The following is a 27,777-nucleotide window of genomic DNA, read 5'->3' on the forward strand; positions in this document are numbered from 1 at the left end:
CTTGATTCAGAATAACTTCTACCAACACAGATGAACTTTCAAGTGAAGATTAGGCCACAGCAAGTAAATTTTATGGATGACATCCTCCGCAGACTCCAAAATTAATGAGATAGGGCGAAAAACAAAACAAGGCTGGCAAAAAAAAAGAAGATTCCTATATTTTCAAATTTTGAGATCATAAATCTTGTTAAACAAGAATTGAGGCGACGAAATATGATATCATGACCAACAGGTCTTTTATTCCTGTATTCAACCAGTGAGGTTTCATATATAATATAAAACCTCCTTGATTCAACAGTAAACATGTCCTTGTAGATGTGTTTACATCTCAATAGACTAACTACAAAAAATGCAGAAAAGAGCTTGTTGTACCATCATCTGAAGCAACTACACTGGGTTTTCATATGCGATGAAACGCCTTGTGTATACAGATCAATTAACTAGATCCCCCCCCCCCCCCATTATTTATATAATGTCCTTGCTAGAACAAATGCAGCAAACAGTTTGTTATTATACCATCATGAGCAGGAACCACACTGGGTATTCATATGCAACGAAACACCTTAGATTGTCAACATTAAACTGTTCTTGAAGATGTGTATACAGCTCAATTAACTAGAACAAAGTCAGAAAACAGCTTGTCATACCAGCATGGGCAGGAACTACACTGGGTATTCATATGCAATGAAACACCTTAGACTGTCAACGTTTACGACATATTTGCCCATTTTTGGAATGTCAACCACTGTCGGAGGGCAATGAAATTTCTTTTTTTTTATTTCGAAATCAGGCGAAAATTAATGAGCGCGCTGATGTCATCCATAAAAATTACTTGCTGTGGCCTTATCTGCGATATCATTATTCAATGTGGCTTGCATCTTGATTCGTGTGACCACAGTGGCGTCGCGGTGGCGCAGTGGCAGGGTGTTTGGCACCAGAACCCAGAGGTACCGGGTTCGAATCCGGGATTCCCTGCTTTGTCCCGTTGACGTTGTGCCCTTGGGAACGGCACTTTACATGGCTTTCCTCACTTCACTAAGGTGAAAATGAGTACCTAACTTCGGTTAGGGACGTCCCTCAGATAGGCCGTTAAATGGAGGTCCCGAGTTTGAGGAGAGCCACACCTCGAGCACGTTAAAGAACCTACCACACTAATCGAAAGGAGTAGGGGTCCTTCCCGGTGTGAGTGAATCATATAAATCTGTCCGGATATGCAGCTTGTACTGTCAAGTACAAACCTGGTGCGTTACGCCTTGAGGCGGTTTACCGGGTATGCAATACAAACAAATAAACAGAATGAGACACCAGTAACTAGGATGGGTCACTTTACAATGATTTCCGAGCATCAATTACAGATATTTGATTAATTCGATAAGCTAGGTCATAACGACTCTCTGCTAACCAGTCTATCATTTCCAATAGACTGAGCCGCTTCGATTATTTCACTATCGCCGAGCTATGACTAAACTAAGGATCAGCGATCATCTGCTGCAAATTGAAGTTGGTAGGTACAACCAGTCTCCACCAAATAACAGAATGTGTACATTCTGAGACAATGATTGTATAGATGAAATACATTTTATTTTAGAATGCTCACTATACTCAGACATGCGCAGATCTCTTGTAAGTTCCATACAACTAGACAAGAAATACGCACATCTTACAAATAACGGGTTATTCACGTGTCATGTCATCTGAAATATAATTGAAAAACTATGTGAATTTGTATACATGTACAAATGTTTCAAGAAGAGAGAAGAGTTGATTTGGATGGAATATAGCACAATGTTCCTTTTCTTTTACTTCATGTTACCTAATGCATCTAGCCCATGTTGGGCATGATTATGCAATAAAGTTCATTGTCATTAGATTAGCCGCTTTTATACTTATTTTGTACCCTGTTTTTTATCTATGTTGTTTGCAATTAGCCTTCGGGCAGGAATTTGCAATAAACTTATCATTATAATATAATCTATATCGTTCTTCGGAAGCTTAGCCTATGACCCTGATTTTAGAGAAATCATATCGTGCTAGCTTCAGGCTTTCCTTAAACTGATTTCTCTCACGCAAAGATGTGTCGTATGGCGTAACGGCCGGTTGTTTGATCCAGTGGTCCCGGGTTCGAATCCCCTGACGTCACCGATGTTGTGCCCTTGGAATCTCAAAGTTACTGATGGGACTACTACCATTTTTTACACGCAGATACGCACACACACGCGCGCGCACCACACAAGCACATAGATTGTACACACACATACTGACATAGACACACGCACGCGTGTGCACTGGTACACACACACACACAAACCCACACACACAGACGCACACATACACACACACACGCATGCATGCACACACACATACACACACACACACACACGGTGTGACACCGTACGCACACACTGACTGGCAAGTTAAACAGTCCGCTCCCTTGTGGGACATAGACAGAGCTTGATTGAGCTGTCCTTGAGGTTGCCCCTTACCAACCACCCTCCGCCCTGTTGGCAAGCCGCCATGAAAGGTCATGAAATCTAGCCCCAAATAACCCCTGTGACGTCACACACCCCACGGTGAGGGTTCGTGTTCGCCTCACGGATCGCATATCGGCCGGCTGTCAGCTGAGACTCCACGCTATTCTGAGCGCTTCGGGATCGGCTGCTTCCAAACGGCAGCCGTCGGCCACACATCAGTCTCTTACATGAAAGTCTACAAGGTACCGTCTATCAAGGTCTTTTGGGACATTTTCTAACCCGCGCGAAAATGGCTGGAAAAGCTGAGGAAAGTTACACGGAAGGGGTCGACATGACAACAACCAACGCCGCGGTGGCGACGTTAACTGAGGACGAGAAGCAAGAAGAGAACGAGCGGCCAACATGGGGCCACAAGGTGGATTTCATCCTGTCGTGTGTCGGCTTCGCCGTCGGTTTGGGAAACGTTTGGAGGTTTCCCTACCTTTGCTACAGGAACGGCGGAGGTAAGATTGTAAAAGAAGTCAACATGATAAGTACACAAAACGTGTAACGCGACACGCTTACGTTAATCCGCGCACGTAACACTCTTAATTTAAGGGGGTGGGAAGTACAAAGTATGTTAGATCAAAGTCCAAGTTTAAAAACAGCCACATTAAAAAGCTATTACTTTTTTGGGGGCATAATTTCAATCTATGCTAGCATTGCATTATTTCCGTAAAGGCTTTACTTTGTGAATTGCTACATCGTGAATGGTTGTTTCAGCTGCTACATTATTGTGTTACAAGCGCGCCTGTTGTCGAAATCATGAATGTAGCAGCTATGGCAGCAACTATCGCAGCATGCACAACTGACAAAATATACTGGCGCCGCCCGCATCACGATGTTACGTGTGTTTAAAAAATAGAGGACCCAGTCACTGGCAAACACTTTCAAAACCAGTCAAGATTATTACGATAAATGCTCCTAAATACCCTTCGTCCTGTGCGCTTTTGCGTCGCAAGTATTTGCTAGAAAATACTTTTGCACCAAAGGACACTGCGATCTGCCAGACCATTCGGCCTTCATTTGAAAGCGTGTCTTTCCTCTACGTATTTCTTAGATTCAAGTGACCCTGGCCTGGCCTTGGCAAAGCTTCAACACTGCCGTTTTCTTCCATGCCTGTGCGTCTCCTGACTCTTAATGTGTTTACTCTGCACTGTAAGTGAGCAAGTGTAATGTTACAACCGTGTACGTTATGTTTACGAAAACTGTTTCAATACCGCTGTTGGGACCCCTGCACTCGTAGAATGTATCGGGACAAATCTCAAGACAAGGAAGGGAACATAATCACGAGAACTTTAGCAAAAGCTAGTAAAAGTTTAAAGTAAATATTCTCTCTAAAACCAAGGACAATTGACCAACTGCAAAGCTATGACAGTATGAGAATTTTTCCAAAAGATGGTAAAAGTTTAAAGTAGAAATTCTCTCTAAAACCAAGGACAACTGACCAACTACAAAGCTACTGTTTAGTGTTACCACTATTTTGTGTGATTAACCTTCTAGAGTGCACTATATACCTGGCTCAGGTGTGACTGAGACTCCTTTGGGGACAGGTGTAAACAAGGTGAACAATAGAATGTTGACACACGCACAGGTAGGAGTGATAGGACTGTTCCATTGCAGACAGTTGAGAGGGGTGAACTTTAGTGTGTACAGTAAATGTATTGAAGGCTTACAAATTTGATAACTAGTAACCAATCCCATAACATTACCCTATACCACAGCATGTTATCATGCATGTTTTCTTTAGATAACGTTAATATTTAAAAAAATTCAAACTCCTTCTTATACAAAGGGTTAGAAGGGATTGATCTTCAAAGAAAAGTCCAATCAAAACAGCTAGAAACTTAGACTGGGCTTCTAGAACTTCATTGATTGTCACATCATAGGTAACATTACAAGAGCTTACCACCTAACATGCATAATCTTTCTATAAAAGTATAAGTGAGAAAGCACAAAGTATATATAACATAAAACAATACAACATGATATGATATCAGTAATATTAAAATTACATTATAAAACTGGGTGGGTTGATATCCAATCTTATCTGTATACCACACTACATGTAGTTGATAACTGGGCTCTCATTTAAATCAATCAAGTTCTAAATATTTGTTGGTGGTATTTTTGGTCTGTGAGTGTTGTATTTAAAAAAAGCACTTAATGAAGAAGTCATAAATGGAGTGCTGTGAAATCCAGCCCAATCAAAATAGCATTGAGTGTCCACCAATAACAAAACTGTTTCTGTTCTTAGTGGCTGTGGGTATTATTAGTGGCAGGAGACACACTATATCAGCGGCATGTCATCAATGTGGAAACTCTCCCATCTGACCCAGTCAGGTTCAGCTGTCTGTAGGATTGTGAAGGAATTTTGGACATTTGGGCGACACCATTATATATCCTTGGTTCTTTAAGGCCACACCAATTTATTTTCTTGGTTAATGGACTTGAAAATGTTTGTTTTTTAAAGCTACATTGGAAAAAAACATGAAAACAGAATCTCAGAGGAATGTTTTTACTTTGGTGTACACAGTATCAGGGAGTGAACAGGGTCAGGTGTAAGTTTTCACCCCAGCCTTCTGTTTTCATTATTTTTTTTGCTAAAATAAAAAATGAAAATCCGTTAACCAAGAAATCAAATTGCCGTGGCGTAATAGAGAGATAAAAGAAAACCTTGCATCTGCATCGGCAATACCAAGTTATGTCGCGAACATATTAGCAAGATGAAAATGGAGGCTGTGTCCAGGAAAACTTAAATAACATTCCCTCGATCCCTAAAATCTTGCATACCAAGGTTTCAGATGTATGTATGACTGTAGGAATTTCGGACATTTCGGTCACACTAAGTTATGTTCTTGGTTCTTGGACATTTCAGCAAGATGAAAATGGAGGCTCGGTCCAGGAAAATGCTCATCTGACTTATAATATTCCCTAAAACTTCGCAAACCAAGGTTTCAGTGGTTGTATAGGAACTTTGGACATTTCGGCCACACAAAGTTATTTTCTTGATTCCTGGGCATTTTGGCAAGATGAAAACGGTATCTGGGTCCAGAGAAACTCTACCAAAAACTGCATTTGTCATCGAACAGACCCCATGTTTTCATGTGGATACATGTAGCCAAATTTAACCTTTCTTTTTTCAAAAAATCTGCCAACCGATTAATTGAATTGCTGTGGTCTGCTGTTTTTTCATAAGCTACAACATAGCTACATTTGTTGTAGCAGGGCAAGTTTTGACTGCAATTTGGGAAAAATGCTACTTATGAATCAGGAGTATATAAATTGATGAATAGCTAATAATAACTCTACCTATATCTTCAATGCAAAGTACAGAAAAAAATAGACACCAGAACCAGATAATTGTTTCTTTATTTATCAACATATGTCATACAGATCCAGATATAGCTAGAACACAGATAGTACACAGTCGGTAATTTTGATGATGCCCTGGTATTTTTGCTATCATATCCCTATGACTTACATCGGATTCTTAGTGATGTCCTCAATATGATGACAAGTATGAAAATCAAATTACGTCTCTTGAGACATATGAATAGCCCATAGTGTCAATCAAATCAGCAGCTGAAAGGTCCTGCCTTGTTTATTGTAAACTTAAATAAATATTTGTTCACTTGTTATGATATGAGTGCCCTCTTGAAATAAATCCAAAATACAAATTTGATAAAAATAAGGAATGGTAAATAAGATGAATACACTCTGACTAATGTGATCCTTACAAGAATAAAGCAAATATCAATGGTTAAAAGATTTGATATGCCTTCTGATATTTGATACTCCACATACTGTATACAATTGTCACCAATATTTTTGGCACATGGACGTAGTTTCTTCCTGGAGGGAAAATTGCTTTTTTTTCAGTCATTAAGTTTGCAGTTGAAATGATGGGGTAGGCAAGCAGAGGACAGTACAAGCCTCATCACTGTGGTTTCAAGTTTTAAAAAACCTGAACATTAAATGACTGAAAATTTCAACATTTTCAAAAATGTACAGTACTGTAAATGCATTTAAGTTTGCATGGTTTTTATTTCGCACAAAGGCGAAAAATGGGGTGTTCACCGTGGTTTTAAGTTTGCCGCAGCACTATAGTCACATACTGCTACAGTATTGGACAAAAAGGTTTGCTGTGGCTTTAATTTTGCGGTGAAACAGTCGCCGCGAAAGCCACAAACATAACACCACCGCAAATATTTCTGCATTTACAGTATATCCTGAAAATACTGAAGTGTGAAGTGTAATATCAATGTAGAACAGTATGTCAAGTGTAAAGTGATGATGAGTCTAAGTTAAAACAACATTGAAGCCCAAACTCTGCTCAAACTCTTTCAGCAGTTAGATCATGACCTTCTTAAAGGCCATGTTTGTTTGCGGTGCTTAAAAGACTGACAAGGCCATTGTTTTGAGTTGTTGACAACTTTCTCTGTACCTGAGCAGAATAAGAATACTGTCGTTACCTGCTATCTTGTTTTGGCTTACCAATTAAAGTAAATGTCAGCATTGCTTGAGAAAACAACATTTATCAAATGAGCAAACATGTTAAACTTAATTTTCCCCCAGACTCTATGCCCATGCTTATTTTCCAGATTAGCATTAGACCACACCATTTTAATTTCTTGGTTAACGGAATTTTAAAAAAATGCTAGATTGGAAAATCAATAGGAAAACAGAATCTCAGAGGAAAGTTTGTACCTTGGTGCACACAATTTCAGGCAGTGAACGGGGTCAGGTGCAAGTTTTCACCCCAGCCTTCTGTTTTCATAATTTTTTTTTTTTGCTGAAATTAAAAAAAAAATCTGTTAACCAAGAAATTAAATTCATCATCATCATTCTTCCGGAAACTCCGGTGAGATACAATCTATACAGTTTTTCCAGTGCGATCCATAATGCAGAACCTGAGAGTCCAGTGTCTCTTTCAATCAATGTCATTAAAGTAGTGTGAGGTCTTCCAACTCTCCGTTTTCCCTCGGGTAGCCACTGTATTAGTCGGCAATAGTCGCCCAGCAGGCTCGTCACTGCGAACAACGTGCCCCACCAGGGCGAGCCGGCGTTGTCGCACTATCAATTAAATTGGTGTGGCCTTAATATTATTTTTAACTTAAAAAACAGCAAATCAAATTGGTGTGGCCCAACTGTGGGTGAAGAGTCAGAATTTAATCAATGTGAAAGATGGCAAATATCCATGGCATCAAGTTTACAGGGCTTAGATTACAAAACAAGAAGACAGGCTATGACCCTTCTGACTTCCTGACATTTACAGTTGAAAAGCAGTGAGTTTTTAACCATTAGCATGCTGGGGCAGCCCTTTGGCACCCATGTTGAACTGACTATAGGGTAAGGCAGCAGGGAGAAGGTTAAAATCAGAGCTTAGTTTTCAAGGTCATCGACCTCCAGTGGTAATGAACCCCACCTGTCTCGGTGTGTTTCCAAATATGGGAAGCCCTCTAGGAAAACAACTGATCAGGGAAAGTCAAGTTCAGAATTCTTTTGACTTAATCACAGATGGAACTTAAAGGGCACATAAATTTGATTTGTTGGTTCTCAGAATTTTAAAAAAGGGATGCTAATCTGAAAGATCAACATGAAAAATAGAGTTTCATAGGAATGTACTATATATTCAAGATTGACAACAGTATCAGCACTACTTTTCTTATCAGGCATATCTAACCACTACCTAAGTAGCTTGCATTGGTACTGTATCATCAGGCATAATTATTGTGACTTTTAGGTAACTTGTATCACTTCTAGGCAACCAAATTGTATCACTCCAGACCACCTTATAACTCATATGGCCCATGACCTGGACTGAATTTTCTGCTCCGGTACCCACCCCTAGTAGCAGCAAAGAAAAATTCTCCGCAAAAGGCAGGATCCGAAGTCATATATGTCCAAGAATTCAATCACTAGTCTTCCTTGGTTTAATGCCTAATGAAAGGAAAGACGAACCTTGAAATTATGAAAATCCATCAAGGATTTCTTGAAATATCCTGCTAAGGCCACACCAATTTATTTTCTTGGTTAACAGAATGAAAAAAAAATTTAATGCTAGATTGCAAAAACAACATGAAAACAGAATCTCAGAGGAATGTTTTTACTTCAATTGGTGCACACAATTTCAGGGAGTGAACAGGGTCAGGTGCAAGTTTTCACCCCAGCATTCTGTTTTCATGTTGTTGTTTTTTTTTTGCTAAAATTAAAAATACAAATCCGTTAACCAAGAAATTAAATTGGTGTGGACTAAGTACCAATTACAAAGTGACAAATACAGACACTTTCATCTACAGCACTTTCACACTGACATCTCAGTTTATTTGCCCCAATTTTCTGTTGGGGTCAGGAAATTGTCTGTCAGCCTTAACAAAACCACCTGTCGACCCCCCATGATTCACCAGGACAGGTACAAAGAACAGGTGACACAGCAAACGTGCCTTAAGCAGGGGAGGGGGTGTTCCTTTGTTTGAATCTCAGATAAGACTGAATGCATGCTTTACCTGTGGTGTGCATTGTTATGGAAGAAATACTATGCAAACAGCGCGGAACTACACACCGTACAGTGTACATAAAGTAGTCTGGATAAAATGTCATTTAACTTTTGTCACTCTTTTCTGCACTGTACTTCAATCTGTACTTTTCCCTGTGCCAAACAACCATTGCCAAACCAGCAAGTTGTTTCATTTGCTCAAAAATGTTGAACAGTCTTTGGTTGCATAGCAAATATCTTTTTGTGATTATATCAATCTCATAAACCTATGTAAGTCATGCAAATTTCACCACTTGATAAATACAATCATCTTAACTTTTGCACTTCTAATGCTACTGTAATTCTTGATTTGTTAACTGTAACTTGATTTCAGCTAATTTAACTGTCACCAGTCAACCGCTAAAATGTCATCATCGCTAATATTTGAAAACTAATATTTAAGACAGTAATGTTTGTACCCACCGTTAAAATTAAATGCCGTGACCTACTCAATTTTTTCCCCAACTGCTATATTTTCCTGCCGCTATATCAAAGTGATTTACAGTATGCTAATCATAATTTAAGAATTAAAAGTTACTTTCCATACATTTTATAAAAACAACATGCTGTCAAAAAGAAACAGATTAATAGACAAGTCTACCAAAGTCTACCAAAAGTGTGACAAAGTCATACAGCATTTTGATAGTATTGCAATGTCTTTAGTTATTAGTGTTTCCATGATATGTCGATCAGATTTGTAGCTTTTTAAGTTTTAGCCTTCTCCCTACTGCCTAACTCTTTAACCAATAGGGAATTGGGTGCCAAACAGCTACGTCAGTCTGCTAAAGGTTAACATACTTAGTACAATCATTGCGAAATGAAATTCATGATATTGTAAATCTTCAACATTTAATGTTTACGGTGGTTTTATTTTCAATGGGACCTCTCCACTGCAAAATCATTACGGTCATGAATTTCTAATTTCTACTGTACTATAGAATTATTTCAACTGTAAATTTCAGTTGAAACACAGGGAAAGCCTCCTTTCACCTCTATTGGTTAACTTCAAAATTAAGTCCCAGTGAAAATGAATGAACCAAGTGTACCTTGTACATATATAAGTGCTGAAATGTGTACAGGTTCTGGTCCGAATTCAGATCTAGAGGTTAAGGTTCAGGTCCGGAGTTATAAGTCCGGACCTGAACCCATGGCATATGTGTTCTTAAATATATATTTTTCCTGTTACATGTAAAATTGCATTTTGGCATACATTTTACATGCAATTTGAAAACTATGTATGCGAAATTATATAACGTTACAGCCAGTAGCTAACACAAAAGTTCAGTTATAAACACAAAAACAGCGATGTTTTCATATTTTTTCATTGCGAATTTCTCGATCTAAGGAAGGTTTATGATGGCTTAAGACAAAAAGGAGAGTATAAGCTAGAGATTTTTGTTTCAAGTCCGGACTTGTTTCCAGACATTTAGGTTTTTTTTACTTAAACCTAAACGTTGGGTCCAGTCCGGATCAGGTCCGGGGTTTAGGTACATAGCACTACTTGTACAATTGTTGTGCAATAAATCAAAGTTCATCTGTATGTCTCCTCTATCCTACAGGAGCGTTCCTGATCCCGTACTTCATCTGCCTGGTGGCAGGGGGCGTTCCTGTGTTCTTCCTGGAGATCTTCCTGGGACAGTTCATGAGCCAGGGCGGCATCGGCTGCTGGAAGATATGCCCCATATTCCAAGGTAAGGCCCGTTCAGTTTAATTTGTTGGTTCTTGGACATTTTCACATATCAATCTTACTAGTAAGAGGGCATCAGGCCATGTTGGTTGATTATATGGATGACATCTTCTGGGAACCCCTTAAACTGATGTGTCAGTGTGCGATTAAAAAAAAAGTTGAAAAAAAAATTGAATTCATTATGAAATCTACATGGTCAGGAAGGTTGAATAAATGACTAAACAGACTGAGAATCGTATACGAAATAATGAATTCTTCATTTTTGGTCTTTCACATCTTCCCCTTTGATTTTGGCATTCTAGACATTAGTATTCGTCTTCTGAAATATATTTTTTGCAATTTACGGCATATATTTGCCCATTTTGTAGCTTCTTTGCAGTCTACAGTATATTAGAAATTAAAGTTTTGTTTATCATAGAAAATGGACGAAAATTTATCCATCAAATCAGCATGGCCTCACTAAAACAGGTTTAGCTTGGAGGAAAATTGGCATCTTACTCTGTTCACTCCCTGAAACTCTGTGTATGCCGTGCAGACCTTCCCCTCAAAGTACATGACTTTTGTATGTTTTCAATAGGATAATTTTTCAAAAATCCGAGAACCAACAAATGCTAAATTCCAAAATCAACATGAAAACAGAATCTCAGAGGAAAGTTTTTACTTTGGTGCACACAGTATCAGGGAGTGAACAGGGTCAGGTGTCAAGTTTTCACCCCAGCCTTCTGTTTTAATGCCTTTTTTTGGCTATTTAAAATCTAAAAAAAAAATCCGTTAATCAAGAAATTAAATTGGTGTGGCCTAATGTACATTGTAGCAATCCTCCACAAACCAACTAAATGCACTTCCTTCTCCCCTTTTAACGCTGACTGTGTTTCAGGCATCGGGTTTGCGACCACGGTGATCTGTTTACTCCTGAACGTCTACTACATCATCATCCTGAACTGGGCAGCATACTTCTTCGGCCGATCCTTCACATCCATACTGCCCTGGTCGCACTGTGATAACCCATGGAACACAGAATAGTAAGGAACTGACTTTAAACTCTTGATATATAAACACCTTTAACACTGTCACAGTGATAATCCATGGAGCATAGGACTGGTGGTCGCCTTGGGCAGGCCGCTTAATGCTTGTGCCTATGGGGAAAATTTTTGGGACCGAGAAAAAGCGGTCGCCATGGCCAGGTGGTCACATTGAAGAGGTGGTCGCCTAGGCAAGTTTGACTGTAAATCTATAACTTTAAGAAATGTGGAATTCACATCATGTGTCATCATTGATTAGCCGAGTCCTTTTCAGCATGTGCAAGACATTTACAACAAGAGCTGTCCAGCTAGTTTCATCATGCCATTTAGTTAAGTAGTTGGTAGTGGTATTCAAAACAAAACATTTTGTAGACCAAAAGACTAAAGGGAACTGTGGTTAAGTCTTAGGGCCCGTGGTATGAAGGACATTGAATGTCTTTTGCTTTTGCTGAGCGTAGATTGGTGGCGTCTTCCCATGCAGAGGTTGTAGTGGTTGTCTGAGGGGGTAGTCATGAATGCCCAGAGAGGTGAAGTGCTGTCCTGCCGGATGTTTTCAAGTGTTCTCTGTGTAGCACTCTCGCGTCTGCTTTCTAGAGAAGGGAGTGAGTCATCAACATATACTTAAATTTGTATCCTTATCAATCTTAAGCTTGACTGACAATACAATTTTTGTGAAGTTTGGTTTAATGTGGATCTGTTTCCATCTCCAGCTGTACGACCAACTTCACCAAGCCGGACACCAGCAGTGTTACGAACATGACCAACACAACCATGGACGGCAACATGACGGCCGTCAACGGGACCAACACCACCTTACAAATCTCACCAGTGGTAGAGTTCTGGGAGTGAGTTTTGAAACACTGGTTGTATAATGTACCATTTCTGGATGCATGGGGTTCCATTATCATTGGAACTTTGGATTAAAAACTTCAAGATAATTACAGACTAAATGCACTATGAACTATTAACTGGTGCAATGGCAGGTCATGAGTTCAATCCCCGGCCGAGTCATACCAAAGAGTTTGAAACGGTACATACTGCTTTCTCTGTTTGGCACTCAGACTTTGGGAAAGAGTATGGTTACCGTAGTGATTGAACAAAGTTGTGTGGCCCAAGGGCTACTGTAATGGAGATGGGCGCTGCCCTATATGCGCCATCTAGTGCAGGACGAACTTAAACTTTTATATAACTGCACTATGAACTGAATATTTATTGTTTTGCTTCATGTTAGCTTAAACCAGATCAACATGTACACTCAAACCTGGCCATTTTGCGGTTTCTAATACATGGAGGATCTAAGTCTAAGTAATATTTGTAGGTTATTTCATCCTATTGACCCAAGCATTCTAAAAACTTCTTTTTTCTAAGACAGTGGAAAACAAAGAATCCCACTTGTAAGACGAAGAAGCCCACTTTTTGACTGACAATGAATGTATACATAATATATGGTTTGACATTTTCAGGTACATTTTGGTTTCAAAATCTAAGAAGCCACATACCTTTCTGCAGGAACAAAGTGTTGAACATGTCGGAAGGAGTGGAGGACCTTGGGGAGGTACAGTGGGAGCTGGCCGTGTGTCTTCTCTGTGTCTGGGTCGTCGTCTACTTCTGCGTCTTCAAGGGGGTCAAGTCCACGGGCAAGGTAGGGTCAAGGTCTACTTCAGCGTCTTAAAGGGGGTGAAGATAAGATGAGTGACCCTGCTTGCAGACAAGAAGGTTTAGAGTTCAAATCATAGCTGTTACGTTGTTGCTCATTTGACTTGCTTTGTTCAGAGCTGTATATTTTAGTCCAATTTTCATTTCGTCCAGGAGCTATTGTTTTTGATTTGTCTAGATCTGTGTTGCTGACCTACTTTGCCCACCATAGCGTTAGGACCTATGGATAGATTGTGATGATATTTGGTAGGCGGGTGGGTCTTAGGAAGGCAATTTTGGGCCTCCTAGCAGATGCCCTGCATACTGCAGTGGAACTTTCTGTTTCTTGGTACATGCACATGGGGTTACACCTCTACTCTCATTGGCGATTGTTAAGGGAGCACACCCCAGTTTATTTTGGGTTTCAATTGGAGGCTGCGCACCCTCAAGTCTAGGTACTGTCTCTTCCAGTGAATTATTCCGAAGTAAATCAACTGTGTATGGGGTGAAAGCCTATCCCTTCCCTACAAGACAAACTGAGTTTTGTTTCTTCAACCTCTCTAATTTTGGTAAATTATAAGAAAAAATTTGCCATTTTCGCGTAGGATAAAACTTGTAGAAAAAATTTTTGCAGCAGTAACGACCGATGCCAAAAAGAGGAAAACCTAGTGTATAATCGAGCCAATTATAAAGAAAATTCTAGTACTTCAATTCCTTTAATCATCCACGGCGTGAGGCATGTCAACATCACCCACAGAACGCAACAAATGTCAATCTCGGGTCAGGGGACACCCCACTATCAACGCAGATGGATATCCCGAAATACGGCTCGGACCGAAATGCAATTTTCACCAAAAACACACCAATTCATACGCTTTTCAGCCATGCTAGACTAAGTATACAATATGAGTTCGAAGCACATGATGAGAAATGTGAACTCAAACCCTGCCCCTCGAAACCCCTTTGTCACTTTTTTGTTGCGCACTATCTCAGACCCCGGTCGCGGAAGAACTGGGGTGTGCACCGTTAAGGTTGTTTTCCACATAATCATGTGACTGACAGCTAATGACATCACCACACCCCCCTCCCCAGGTGGTGTACTTCACCGCTACCTTCCCGTACGTGATGCTGACTGTCCTGCTGATCCGGGGCGCCACACTAGATGGCGCTGCTGACGGGCTCTTCTTCTACCTGAACCCAGACTGGGAGAGACTGAAGGACCACAAGGTGGGTAACTCACCTGTCTCCTATAGCTCACCTATCTCCTCACCTGTCCTCTCACCTGTCTCTTGACCAGAAGTCTCATCTTTCTCCTCATTTATGTTCATACTGAGGCCACACAGACATGACTTAAGAGGAGTTTTAGGGGAAACACTATGGGCAAGCATGATGGACAGAACCATTGTACAGTTTAGAGGCGTGGGTAGGCTAGAAGAAGTACTTTTAGCACCATGGCCTGGGCAGAGCCACTGTGCAGTTTAGAGGGGTGGGTAGGGTAGAAGAAGTACTTTGAAATAGAACTGTGGGCAGAACCACTATACAGTTTAGAGGGGTGGGTAGGGTAGAAGAAGAACTTTTAGCACCATGGGCTGAGCAGAACCACTGTACAGGTTAGAGGGGAGGGTAGGGTAGAAGAAGTACTTCAAAATAGAAATGTGGGCAGAACCACTGTACAGTTTAGAGGGGTGGGTAGGGTAGAAGAAGTACTTCAAAATAGAAATGTGGGCAGAACCACTGTACAGTTTAGAGGGGTGGGTAGGGTAGAAGAAGTACTTTAATATAGAAATGTGGGCAGAACCACTGTACAGTTTAGAGGGGTGGGTAGGGTAGAAGAAGTACTTTAATATAGAAATGTGGGCAGAACCACTGTACAGGTTAGAGGGCGGGTTATGCTATAAGAAGTACTTCTACCACCATGGACAGAACCATTACATAGTTTACAGGGGTGGGTAGGCCAGAAGAAGTACTCTTAGCTTCATGGACAGAACTACTATACAGTTTAGAGGGGTGGGCAGGCTAGAAGAAGTACTTTTAGCACTATTAACAGAACTGTTATACAGTTTAGAGGGGTGGGTAGGGCAGAAGACGTACTTTTAGCACAATGGACAGAACCACTATACAGTTTAGAGGGGTGGGTAGGGCAGAAGAAGCACTTTTAGCACTATTAACAGAACTGTTATACAGTTTAGAGGGTTGGGTAGGGCAAAAGACATACTTTTAGCACTATTAACAGAACTGATATACAGTTTAGAGGGTTGGGTAGGGCAAAAGACATACTTTTAGCACAATAGACAGAACCATTGTACAGCTTAGAGGGGTGGGTAGGGTAGAAGAAGCACTTTTAGCACAATGGACAGAACCGCTATACAGTTTAGAGGGGTGGGTAGGGCAGAAGAAGTACTTTTAGCACTATGGACAGAACCGCTATACAGTTTAGAGGGGTGCAAGTTTAAATGAAGCACTTTTAGCACTATGGACAGAACCACTATACAGTTTAGAGGGGTGCAAGTTTAAATGAAGCACTTTTAGCACTATGGACAGAACCACTATACAGTTTAGAGGGGTGCAAGTTTAAATGAAGCACTTTTAGCACTATGGACAGAACCACTATACAGTTTAGAGGGGTGCAAGTTTAAATGAAGCACTTTTAGCACTATGGACAGAACCACTATACAGTTTAGAGGGGTGCAAGTTTAAATGAAGCACTTTTAGCACTATGGACAGAACCACTATACAGTACAGATGGGTGCTAGGTCAAAAAAGCACTTTTAACACTATGGGCAGAACCACTATAGAGTTTAGAGGGGTGGCTATGCTATAAGAAGTACTTTTAGCACCATCGACAGAACCATTGTACAGTCAGGAGGGGTGGATAGGCTTTAAGATGGACAGAACCATTATACAGTTTAGAGGGGTGGCTAGGCTAGGAGAAATACTTAAAGCACAATGGAAGAGCCAACAATGGTTGTACAGTAACATTTGCATTATGGTATCTTTCTCTACATCATAAACTTCTGTAGTTACAGAGATGTACACATTTTTACGTACAAGTAACGGCTTTGGAACTGGATTTTTCAAGTGTCTAGAAATTGAAATTTGAAGCAACGTACGGCTCCGAATCTGACTTCCTTTAAGACACTCTTGAAGTAACGGAAATGAACAAAACGAACGGACACGGACCATGAACCAGCTTTCGCCCTACTATATGTTGTATGTTGTAGGAATATTGTATATTGTTGTACTATGAATATGTAATGATATATGTTGATATTGTTATTAGGACTCAAATGACTGTGTATCTCTGCTATATTGTATCTGACCCTTACCTCTTCCCTCATGACCTCAATGAAAAGCGGCCTGCGTCCCGATTTGAGCTTATCATGAATAAACAAAGGTTCAAACAAACAAACAAACTGTTGTTTTGATTCATGACATTTGTGCTGCAGGTTTGGATTGATGCAGGGACCCAGATTTTCTTCTCCTACGCCATCGGCCTGGGCTGCATGACTGCTCTGGGCAGCTACAACAAGTTCCACAACGACTCCTACAAGTAGGTGGTGTGCCCCTGTCACATATGGCTTACAACAGGTTTAAGACAGCATTCGAATTCTTGGACACTTGTTAGAAATGGTTGTTGACGATCAGTTCTGTCTAGTGCTGCGTACCTAAACGTAACATCAGGTACAGGTACAGGTACAGAGGTTAAGTACCTGTACCTGAACAATATGAAAAATTAACATGTGTTTTTCTGAACTTCTTCAATGACAAAAACATTAACTGTTTCTAATTTGTCATTATCTTTATTCAAAGAACATCACTAGGTTTCCTACCGCCAAACTCCCTTGGCCTTGCTATCAAAACTCCTGGCCTGCCTGAATGATCTGTTGCATATTAGTTACGCTGTTCCAAGGTATCACTTTGGTCATGTTTGGTGTTGCATGAGGTCAGGAGATCAGTCACAAAATAAGCACATACTTGGTGTAAACTCATATCGATACAGTACCGGTACTTCATGATCCGGTATTTTGGACCTGTATACACCAAATCAATTTTTATGGTACAGTACCGGTACGCAGCACTAGTTCTGTCATAGCCTAGCTGAAAAAAGGGGAACAACAAAACTTCTTGATATAGAATAATGCAATGTTGCCTTCAGACATCTATTTCCATGTGGGTCAAACTTCCAACCTTCTAGCTCAAAAGCATGCTTGCTAGTTATAAACATTCCATGAATGGTATGTACCAAAAGTTGAATGTTACTGGCTTTCAAAAGGTTCCAAAGTTATTGATCTTAATCAAAATTATTGCTTGCCTTTATTGAGTTTAATTTAAGTCTATAAACAGCACAGAGCAATCAGTATGATGATAATGATTTAATCGATTTGTTTCCCCATCTGTAGGCAGAGCATCCTGATTGCGATAGTAAACAGTTTCACCAGTCTGTACTCGGGCCTGGTGGTGTTCTCTGTACTCGGGTTCATGGCCAAGGAACAGGGGCTGGACATCAAGGACGTCGCCGCTTCAGGTACTGGGAATCTATTCAAGGCTCACAGGGACTTCATTTCACAGTGGCTTTGAATCGTTTGATAGAGGAGTTTGAACCAAACAGACTGCTTTTGTCATAGGGGGGATTATGCTCACAAACTGTCATCGTGCACGTCCGTAAAACATAGAACAGGTTTGAATGACATTCCCTGAACCCGAAATAAGCAGGCGTTTGATAGCAATCTGACCGTTTTTATCGGTATTTCATGCAAGTGAGGAAGGGGAAGAGCCATCGACATTGTATAGTAATATCTGGAAACATTTGATGGCATGTGTGCGGGCACCGTGCCGGTCATGGGATAGTGAATACTCATGAGACGCCGGCTTCAGTGTGCTTTAGTTGGCAGTTTAAAACAATAGGAAGAGTAGCTCAGTAGTAAGGCTGAGCACATTTTTGCTATGTAATGAGTTTGCAATGAGAGCTCACCACAAAAACAGCCAAAGACCACAGATATTTCACAATTTACAGTTATGATCTTTGCACTCCAGCTATACATCACTGCAGTTTGTATGGTAGTAAATTAGATGTTAACATGACTGTAAAATTCATGTATGTATGGTTATGATGCCTGCAGTTTTCCCTGCAATTACTTTTATTAGTTTTTAGTTATCTCTTATTTCATTTTAAAAGGTCTGATATAAATGAGAACTGTACTTTGAAATCTGTGTAACTTGGTAAAAAACATTCTGGAGCAAAGTTGAACTGTAGTTTCCAACACAAAATTTGGACCAAATTTCCAACTGTCCAACTCCAGTCTTGGTCAAGTGAATGTTCTATCGGCATAACCTGACATCACAGAAGCGGTTGATTGCTCTTTCCTTGACAAAGCTGAAGTTGTAAATTTGAAAATTACAGTTCACCTTAAGTTTCTCTTCAGAAGGACATGTTAGTGTGGCTTTAGGTAAACCAAACCTTACCTCTACGCAGGGCCGGGCCTGGTGTTCATCGCGTACCCGCGAGCGCTGTCGCTGATGCCGCTTGCCCCGCTGTGGTCCTGTCTCTTCTTCTTCATGATCATTCTGGTCGGACTGGACAGTCAGGTAAAGGGATGACAATATTATTATACAGCATTGTTTGTGTAATGCCTAATGACACACCGTCCCTGATGTGATGTTCCCGGTCATCGTCGACTACGACGGACGAACAACAACAACAACAACAATACTGGCTTCCCGATTTCTACAGTGACTTTTCAGAGTATTTTGTCGCTGTTGTAGTTTGGAGGTATGGAGGTATAGAGGGTACCTAGATGTAGCAACTCAGACCACACCAATCAAATTTGCTGGTTCTCAGATCTCCAAAAATAAATATTACAACATGAACAGGGAAAAGTCCAGCTTGGAATCTTTTGAAGTTTTTACGACAGTTAACGTCTACTGACCAAACTCCACCAGGTCACACATAACTAAAAATAATTGTGTCTTAAGAGATCTCTGATGCAGCACTGTCCCCTGTTAACTATAACGCACTAAGACCACACCAATTTAATTTCTTCATTGACAGAATTTTTTTTTATTAAATGCTAGATTGGAAAATCAACATGAAAACAGAATCTCAGAGGAAAGTTTGTACTTTGGTGCACACAGTTTCAGGTAGTTAACAGGGTCAGGTGCATGTTTTCACCCTAGCCTTCTGTTTTAATGATGTCCTCGTGCTAAAATGTTACCAAACAAACTCCTTAACCAAAAAATCAAATTAGTGTGGCCTTAGTACTGCATGTCTAGACTTTGAATCACTACTGCATTAGAGATCTCTCAAAGAGTTTTTCAAACTGGTGGATACACAATGTATGTAAACCGATAGATAACTGTATTTTATATTAGCCTTGAAATTTCAACAGCAGCATTTCCGATCCTATCTTTCCCTGTTTCCCTCCCAGTTTGTTGGAGTGGAGGGGTTTGTGACGGCCGTGGTGGACATGATTCCGTACCTGCGCCGCGGCTACAACCGTGAAATCTTCATCGCCGGCCTCTGTGTCTTCAACTTCCTGCTGGGACTCACCATGGTCACTAATGTACGTACTGGAGACAGCTGAGATTCTTCAGATTCAAGTTTTTCTCCCAGCCCTCTGTTTTCTATAGACGGCTGAAATTAATTTGGTTTGTTCTCCGATTTAACCTTCTCCCTGCTGCCTAACTCTGTAGCTACTTCAGAGTGCTAAACTTTAAAAGACCACTGGATTGTCATCACAGCTGTTGAGTACCAAATTTAGGCCTCTTTCAGAGTTAAGTTTCAGGGAGCGAGTACACCAGTAGCCTAATCTGAGTTTCTCCCAGACTTCAGATTTTATCTCGTCCACTTGCTAGTCCATACCTAACCAAGGAAATAAGCTAAGCTCTAATATAATAATAATTATATTGTTCATTATATTTGATTGCTTATTTCTCCAAAAGTCTTTGACCCAAAACGTTTATAGGAATGGATTGAGCAATCAGAGTGAAAGTGAAAATTAACTGACTTACTAATTAAAATATGTGTTTCTGTTGCCAAGGGAGGAATCTATGTCTTCCAAATCTTCGACTACTACTCCGCCAGCGGCATCTCTCTTCTCTTCATGTCATTCTTTGAGTGTGTGGCCATCGCCTGGATCTTCGGTGAGTAAAACAGTAGAAAACTAGAGTTAAGTATTTGTGCCACATATCTTCAGGTTTGCTATGTTAGTTAAGCGATTATTGGGTTTTTATAAATATGAATATTGGTATTGAATTTTTCTTTTTATTTGAGTTGAATGTGTGATAGTTGTGTGCCGATTTGTTAAAAATAGAGAGAACGTTAGCGACCCCAAAAAACACCCCTCCCAATTATAGGCTGGCAGATCTACATTCAGGGGACAAGTCACTTACTCCGCCCAAATGGGTGTTCTGTTAGGTCGCTGTCTTTGTTGTTGTTACGCCTGAGTGTATAACTACATGTATGTCAGGCCCATCAAGGAGGTTATTTGTGTCAAGCTACACGTGGTATGGTGGGGGCGGGGTGCCGTTGGGTGAAGAGAAGGAACCATAACAAATCATCCGCACGCCACAGAGTCTGGCGGCCACCACGCAAGCCGAGGACAACATGACGTCACAAATACAAAATGGCGATCTGTGTCGGCACAATTCAAGATGGCGGCCAACACACAAACCGATGGATCCTACATAGGTTTCGCTACGCAAACCTGTAATTGGTTAAGGACCTTCTGGTCATTACAGGTTTGCGTAGCAAAACGTATGTTGGATCCGTTGGCATGTGTGGTGGCAGCCATCTTGAATTGTGACATCACAGGGTAGCCATACCATTTTTAGATTATTGGGAGGGGTGTTTTTTGGGGTCGCCAGTGTTCCCTCTATTTTTAACAAATCGGCACACAACTATCACACATTCAACTCAGATGAAAAGAAAAACTCAATACCAATTCATATTTATAAAAAGACAACGTATTGCTAAACTAACATTATAGCAAACCTGAAGTATATGTAGCACAAATACTTAACTCTAGTTGATATACAAACCTGTACTAGCGACTACCTCTGCATAAGGACCACTTGGCCATTGATATAGTCAAACCTGTACTAGCGACCACCTCTACATAAGGACCACTTGGCCATTGATATACAGTCAAACCTGTACAAGTAACCACCTCTACATAAGGACCACCTGGCCATTGATATACAGTCAAACCTGTACAAGTAACCACCTCTGCATAAGGACCACTTGGCCACTGATATACAGTCAAACCTGTACAAGTAACCACCTCTACATAAGGACCACCTGGCCATTGATATACAGTCAAACCTGTATAAGCGACCAACTCTACCTACAGACCACCTGGCCATTGTGGCCACTGTCTGCATGGTGGTCCAATTTTTCCCATTCACCCAAACACAGGCTTCTAGCTAGGCATGCGTCCATGCATCAATTGGATGCATGATACTAAAATAACAAGGAAATTGGACACCCTCTTTTTCAGCTGGATGCAAAAAGGACCCCTGTTTCCCTGGTAATTACAGACACATGTTACTGTGTTACAGTGTTACTGTTGCCTTTTTTAGTCCTACCAGACACTGGGACAGCATGAAAACTGATTGACATGCCAAGAAATTGTTAATCCATAGAGCCCATTGGGAGACAGAGAAGGAGCAAGCAGTTTTTAGTGCTTAAGTTAAAATGGTCTGCTTAAAGTATGATAAGACTAGAACACACCTAACCCCCGCATCACAGCATTTTTGGACCCCTTGTCTATAAATCCTAGCTAAAAGCCTGCCCAAACATCAAGATTCCTGTCTATAGTGACCACATGTCTACTGTGGCCATTTTCTTGAAGATCGTTCAGTGATCACTGGTTTGACTGTATCAACTTAACTTTTTTTTTTACATAACAAGAATTGGTAAAAATACCTGTTATATTATTTTTTTAAAGCCAGTAGTTCAAGTCGCAAGAGCGATCAGCTTCAATGGAAATGCTACAAATTTTGTGAGTGCCTACATTGTATGTTAAGACACTGTTTTTTTAAAACTTAGCGTGCGTAGTCCAGTGGTTAGCGATCTTGCCTTTGGAACTAGAAGCCCCGGGTTCGATCCCGGCTGTGTCGCTCACCCGACATGCACGCTACCGGAAAAGGTCGCAGTCCTTAGGACGGGACGTGAATCCGTGGTCCACTGTTCATTGTGCTTGTCGAAAAGAGCTAGGGGAATTTCCCCGGTACAATGAACCTGTAAATACTGTATACACGACCAGTGGAAGATTAGCTTCCTTGAGTTCATTTGAGCTAAACTGGTTCGAGATCACTTTCACTTTCAGCTGGGACTGATTTGATTTGTAACCATTCCTGTTCCAGGAGTGAACCGTTTCTATGACAGCATCGAGATCATGATCGGCTACAAGCCCCTGCCGTGGTTCAAAGTCTGCTGGACAGTTCTCACCCCTCTCATCACTGTGGTGAGTCTACTGAGTTGTTGTTTGTTTATTTGTTTATTTGTTTTATCAGGCTTGCCACAAAGCAATACTATATTTATTTATCTGGACATGTATTTTGAATATCTAATAAATTAATGAAATGTGACCCACATCCCTGAAGGGACCTTGGGTATAATCTCTGGCTGTTCATGCAACTGCACGGCGGCCTCGCCACTGCACACGTTTTTGGCCAAGCACACCGGGTCACCCCTACCCTTCTCGATAAGTGTGTTGGGTTCTTTTATAAAAATTAATAAATGCTGATTGAAGTAAAGTGGAAGTACCATTTTTTAAAAGGTAAAAACTAAGTTTACATCCATGATAAAAGAAAAAAATAGATCAAACAACAGTTACTGGCACGATAAGTTCTCTGAAGAGTCCGATGATTCAGATAGCACCCACTGTCTTTTTCAGTGGCTGGGAAAAAAGTAAGTAGCTGCTATCTGCAAATGTAGACAATTTATTTGGTTACTTGATTTATTTTGTATTATATAGTTCTACCTGAAATGTTTAACCTCATTGACCCGAGGACACCCCAATTCAATTTGTCACAGGGAAAAGTCTGTACTTTGGTGCACAAAGTTAGGTAGTGAACATAGTAAGATGCAAGTTTTCCTTGCCCTCTTTCACCCCGACCAATGACCAGTCACCTCTTTGAAACTCAGATTTGAATCAACCATGACTCGACAAATCGCTTTCTAAGTTGCCTTTGTTAATGACTTAAAAACTCGACAGTGAGATGTGGGAAGGTGTCAGGTTTTAAAAGATGTTTTCAGACTGACAATTTTGACACTTTGGAAATGATACAAGCCGACCCTGATTAAACATTTTTTTTAAAAGTAGTTTTGTTAAAGGTTTAGTCGATGTTGGGTCATGGTTGATTTGAATCTGAGTTTCAAAGAGGTCGATTGGTCGGGGTGTCTTTTGATCTTATCCACCTGCTTGCTGAAGTTTTGCAAAAAAATGGCTGAAAGCCAAGAAAATAAATTGAAGCGGCAGGTTTTTACTTACATGTACATTTTGTGTTCTCCACCAGGGCATTTTCGTGTTCATGTGCGTGACGTGGTCGCCGATGGAGTTTAAACACTTCACGGGGACGTACTACTTCCCCACATGGGCGGAGACTATCGGCTGGGTCATGGTGATCGTGGTCATCCTCTGTGTTCCTGTCACCGCCGTGGTCAAGATCTGCCAGGCCAAGGGGACATTCCGGCAGGTGAGGGAGGAACAATCGTCGTCAATTAAAGGAGAATAGTCAATAGAGAAGCAAATGCAGAAGGTTTCTCTTTGCATCATCTCCAGCATAGACGTACTGTCAAACCTGTACTAGTGACCACCTCAGAGTCAGTGCATAAAGGCCACATGGCCATTGTGGACACTTTTTGAAAATGACAGATGGTCACCGAAATGTTGGTTGAATGAAACACTTGATTGTGTAGAAAATCTTTTTAATCAGTGACTTGCCAATCTGATGAAACTATTCCCGAATTGTATTTTCTTCTAAGCCCAAGCAACAAGAATCCTGTTAAAAGTGGCCACATCTACTGAGACCATTTTCCTTTATATAGTCAGTATAGACAGGTTTGACTGTACTTAGATTATAAAACAAATTAAAGAAAATACAAATGTACATCATGACTAAATGTTGCAGTCTGATGGCACAAATTTCTCACCCACCTTTTTGTTCGCTACAGCGCTGGCGAGAGGTGACGACGCCCCAGCTCCAGTACCACCAGCTGAGAGACAAGGACAAACTGGCGCTGGCACTCAGCATCGACTCCAACCCCTCAACCCCCCCGCCCCCGTACTCCAGCCTCCAGCAGTACGACACTGCGCTGTAGCCCGCTCAGAGCAAACATCCTCCACGGATCTTATAATTGTTAGTAGGGCCATGATGATTTGATTATAATCTACTAGTATGTGGATGACATCTGAGTGCGCAACCATTTTTCATGTTTGCAGAAAAAAAAATTGTTAAAAGCAGCTGCAAAACGAGCTGATATATGCTTTCGAATTGAAAAAAATCAACATTTCCAAAAACGGATAATAATGTAGAATACCCAAGTCGTGGAATACGACATCCTTTAGACAAAAGTTTTGTGGGCACCAAAACATGGACATGCAGGTGTAGGCAGGCCTCGCACAACCTACATACAGCAGCTGTGTGAGGATGCAGGCTGCAATTTAGAAGAACTACCGAGAGCAATGAAGGACAGGGAGGACTGGAGGAGGAGGGTGATGTTCGTCCGTGATACTCTCACGACAAGATGATGATGATACCCAAGTCAATTCCAAAGTCAAAGATGTCAAAGAACGAAAATGATGGATTCTAATTTTCGGCATACTATACTTTGTGTGTTTAGTCATTTTTTTCAACCGTCTTGGCTGACTTAAAGATTTCATAAGGAAGGCATCTTTTTCTCCCAACTTTTTATTTGCATGCTTGCATCAATTTTTGGGTTCCCAGAGGATGTCATCCATATAATAGAATCAACATGGCCTCACCAGGATCATAACCACAAAACTTGGTTCTTGTTTTTTTTCTCTGACATGACATACATTTGTATTACTTCAGAGGATTATCCTACTACAGCAAAAAGTCCATTCTTGGTTTATTGAGCAAAAGCTGTTCCAAAGATGGTCGACTAACAATAAATGAGCTCCAAAATTAGGTACATTTTAGAGGTGAAGCAAAGAAAAGTGACAAGGATACTTGTGTCATAACTGTTTTGTAAATGTATACTGTTTTTCCAAGTATGTTCACACAAGAGAGTTAAGTGTATATGATGTTATAATCATTGCATTCTTCCATGACTTGAAACTTTATATATGAAATTTTAAAATTCTGCATTGAGAGACTTTTATGAGTAAGAGAAACTTTGTGATTTTTACCAAGTACTCGGTTTGCTTGAATGGTTTTGTGACATTCTATATGTACACGTTTTTTTCCTGGATTCCTTTTCAAAATGTCAAAGATATTGTAAAGATCCTGTAACTGTAAGTTCAATGCCATACTAGGAGCTGCTAAAGAATGGCTTATAGTTGCAAACTTATTTTTCTGAAAAGCTGGCTTCATAGTTTCAAGCATGTGTTCTTGACATACTTTATGTTTTGCTTAGTGTATGAAAGTTTTTAGGGTTTGAAAAGTCTAGCTATCCAAACATAAATACATATACAGTCAAACCTGCCCAAGGCGACCACCCGGCGGACCGAGCAAAAACGGTCGCGATGGACAGGTGGTCGCCATGAAGAGGATTCCACTCACATATTTCCAGGTCGAGGTTTTCAATACAGTACGTAAATGGATGGAAAATTATGTGAATTTAGACAACATGACCCCCACCAGGTTCAATTCTCATTCATACACAAAAGTAACATGTTTTAATTTAGAAAGGTCAGTGGTACGCCAAATCCGGGCCGCGCCAAATCCAAGATGGTGTCGGGACCAAGGAACAATATTTCTCACCCGATGTTTCGCCCGCCGCGAAGTCATTTTTCTGCGGAATTTAGTAAGACACAGACAGATTTTTGTTGAAAATACAAGAAATAGATAGTAGTTTCTGCGAAATCTGACTTGTTGACGCCATGCACTACGTATTCGTTTTGAAAATTGAGTTTAAACCGAACTGAGTTTGCGGTAAACTATAAGATTACGATAGGCACAACAACATCACAAACATTTGTCTTTACAAATGTTTATAGGGGGAACGTTTTATTAAACACTTCATGGAGGAATCGATGCTATAACATTACTATTCCATATATTTTTGTCCTTATTTTTGTCCTTCAAAGTCTTGAAAACATTTCTGTGAAATCCGACAGCAAAATGATCCGATGTCACCACACGCTTGAAAATTAGGCGGCCGCCATGGGCAGGGATTGTGCTCTGTGCGGTCCCAATTCGTGGCGGTCGCGGTCGCGTTGGACGGGTGGTCGCCTTGGGCAGGCAGCTTAATGCTTGTGCCAATGGGGAAAATTTCGGGACCGAGAAAAAGCGGTCGCCATGGCCAGGTGGTCGCGTTGAAAAGGTGGTCGCCTAGGCAGGTTTGACTGTATCGTGTTGGTGCTCTTTAACTTGGCTCAGTTATTCTTATGCGATCTATTTTATTCTGTATATTTTTCCTGGGGTTGTCTATTTTGTTCTATTTGTGTATCCAAATACAAGAGAATCATGACTTGAGTATTACCCACTTGTCATCATTTGGGGTACCATAAATGTAACTACCTATCACAGCTGTCCTATATTTGATATGAGCAACTCAAGAATAAACTGTTTTATTCTCTCTTCTGTCACAGTGACTGTTCATTTCACTTGAGTTGAAGTGTGCACTTGTCATAAAATATACAAACCTGGTTAGTGCTGCGTACCTAAACTCCGGACCTAAACTGGACTTGTAAAAACGTTTAGGTTCAAGTCCAAAAGAACCTAAACGTCAGGAAGCAAGTCCGAACATGCAAAAAAGTATCTCTCGCTTATATTCTCCTTTTTGTTTTAAACCCATGGCTTGTGAAATTTGCACTGTAAAAAGATGAAAATATTACACTGTTTTGCAGCATATGACTGAGCTTTTGTGTTTACTACTGACGGCGGAAATTGAAATCTGAATTGTATGTGACATGGCTTTTATTGATTGATTATTATTGTTACGGTGTACTATGTCGTAGTTGTGTTTTTTTATATGTAATATCAGGGATACCTGAAAAACAGGCTTCACAGCCTGAGTTGTATTTCCCCTGTATAAATAAAATGAAATGAAATATTCCATGTATATTTTTCAAATTGTATGTCAATTTTATGTCAACATGGAATTTTACATATGCCATGGGTTCAGGGCTGGACTTATGTCCAGACCTGAACCTGAACCCCTGGACTTGAATCCGGACCTGAACCTGAGTTTAGGTA

The 27,777-nt window shown here is 40.5% G+C and overlaps 1 protein-coding gene across 1 annotated transcript; it reads left to right on the forward strand.

Moving 5' to 3' along the window:
- Positions 1-2,553: 2,553 nt before the first annotated feature.
- LOC136435720 (sodium- and chloride-dependent creatine transporter 1-like) lies at positions 2,554-27,157 on the forward strand. The gene is made up of 14 exons (XM_066429403.1): positions 2,554-2,974; positions 10,608-10,739; positions 11,613-11,757; positions 12,468-12,602; positions 13,267-13,399; positions 14,485-14,619; positions 16,839-16,942; positions 17,793-17,917; positions 18,866-18,978; positions 19,818-19,952; positions 20,430-20,532; positions 22,756-22,856; positions 23,911-24,090; positions 24,569-27,157. The coding sequence occupies exons 1-14, from the start codon at positions 2,761-2,763 to the stop codon at positions 24,713-24,715; spliced, it is 1,902 nt and encodes a 633-aa protein (XP_066285500.1). The 5' UTR covers positions 2,554-2,760; the 3' UTR covers positions 24,716-27,157.
- Positions 27,158-27,777: the final 620 nt, after the last annotated feature.

This window comes from Branchiostoma lanceolatum, chromosome 5, assembly GCF_035083965.1.
Source record: "Branchiostoma lanceolatum isolate klBraLanc5 chromosome 5, klBraLanc5.hap2, whole genome shotgun sequence".
NCBI lineage: Eukaryota > Metazoa > Chordata > Leptocardii > Amphioxiformes > Branchiostomatidae > Branchiostoma > Branchiostoma lanceolatum.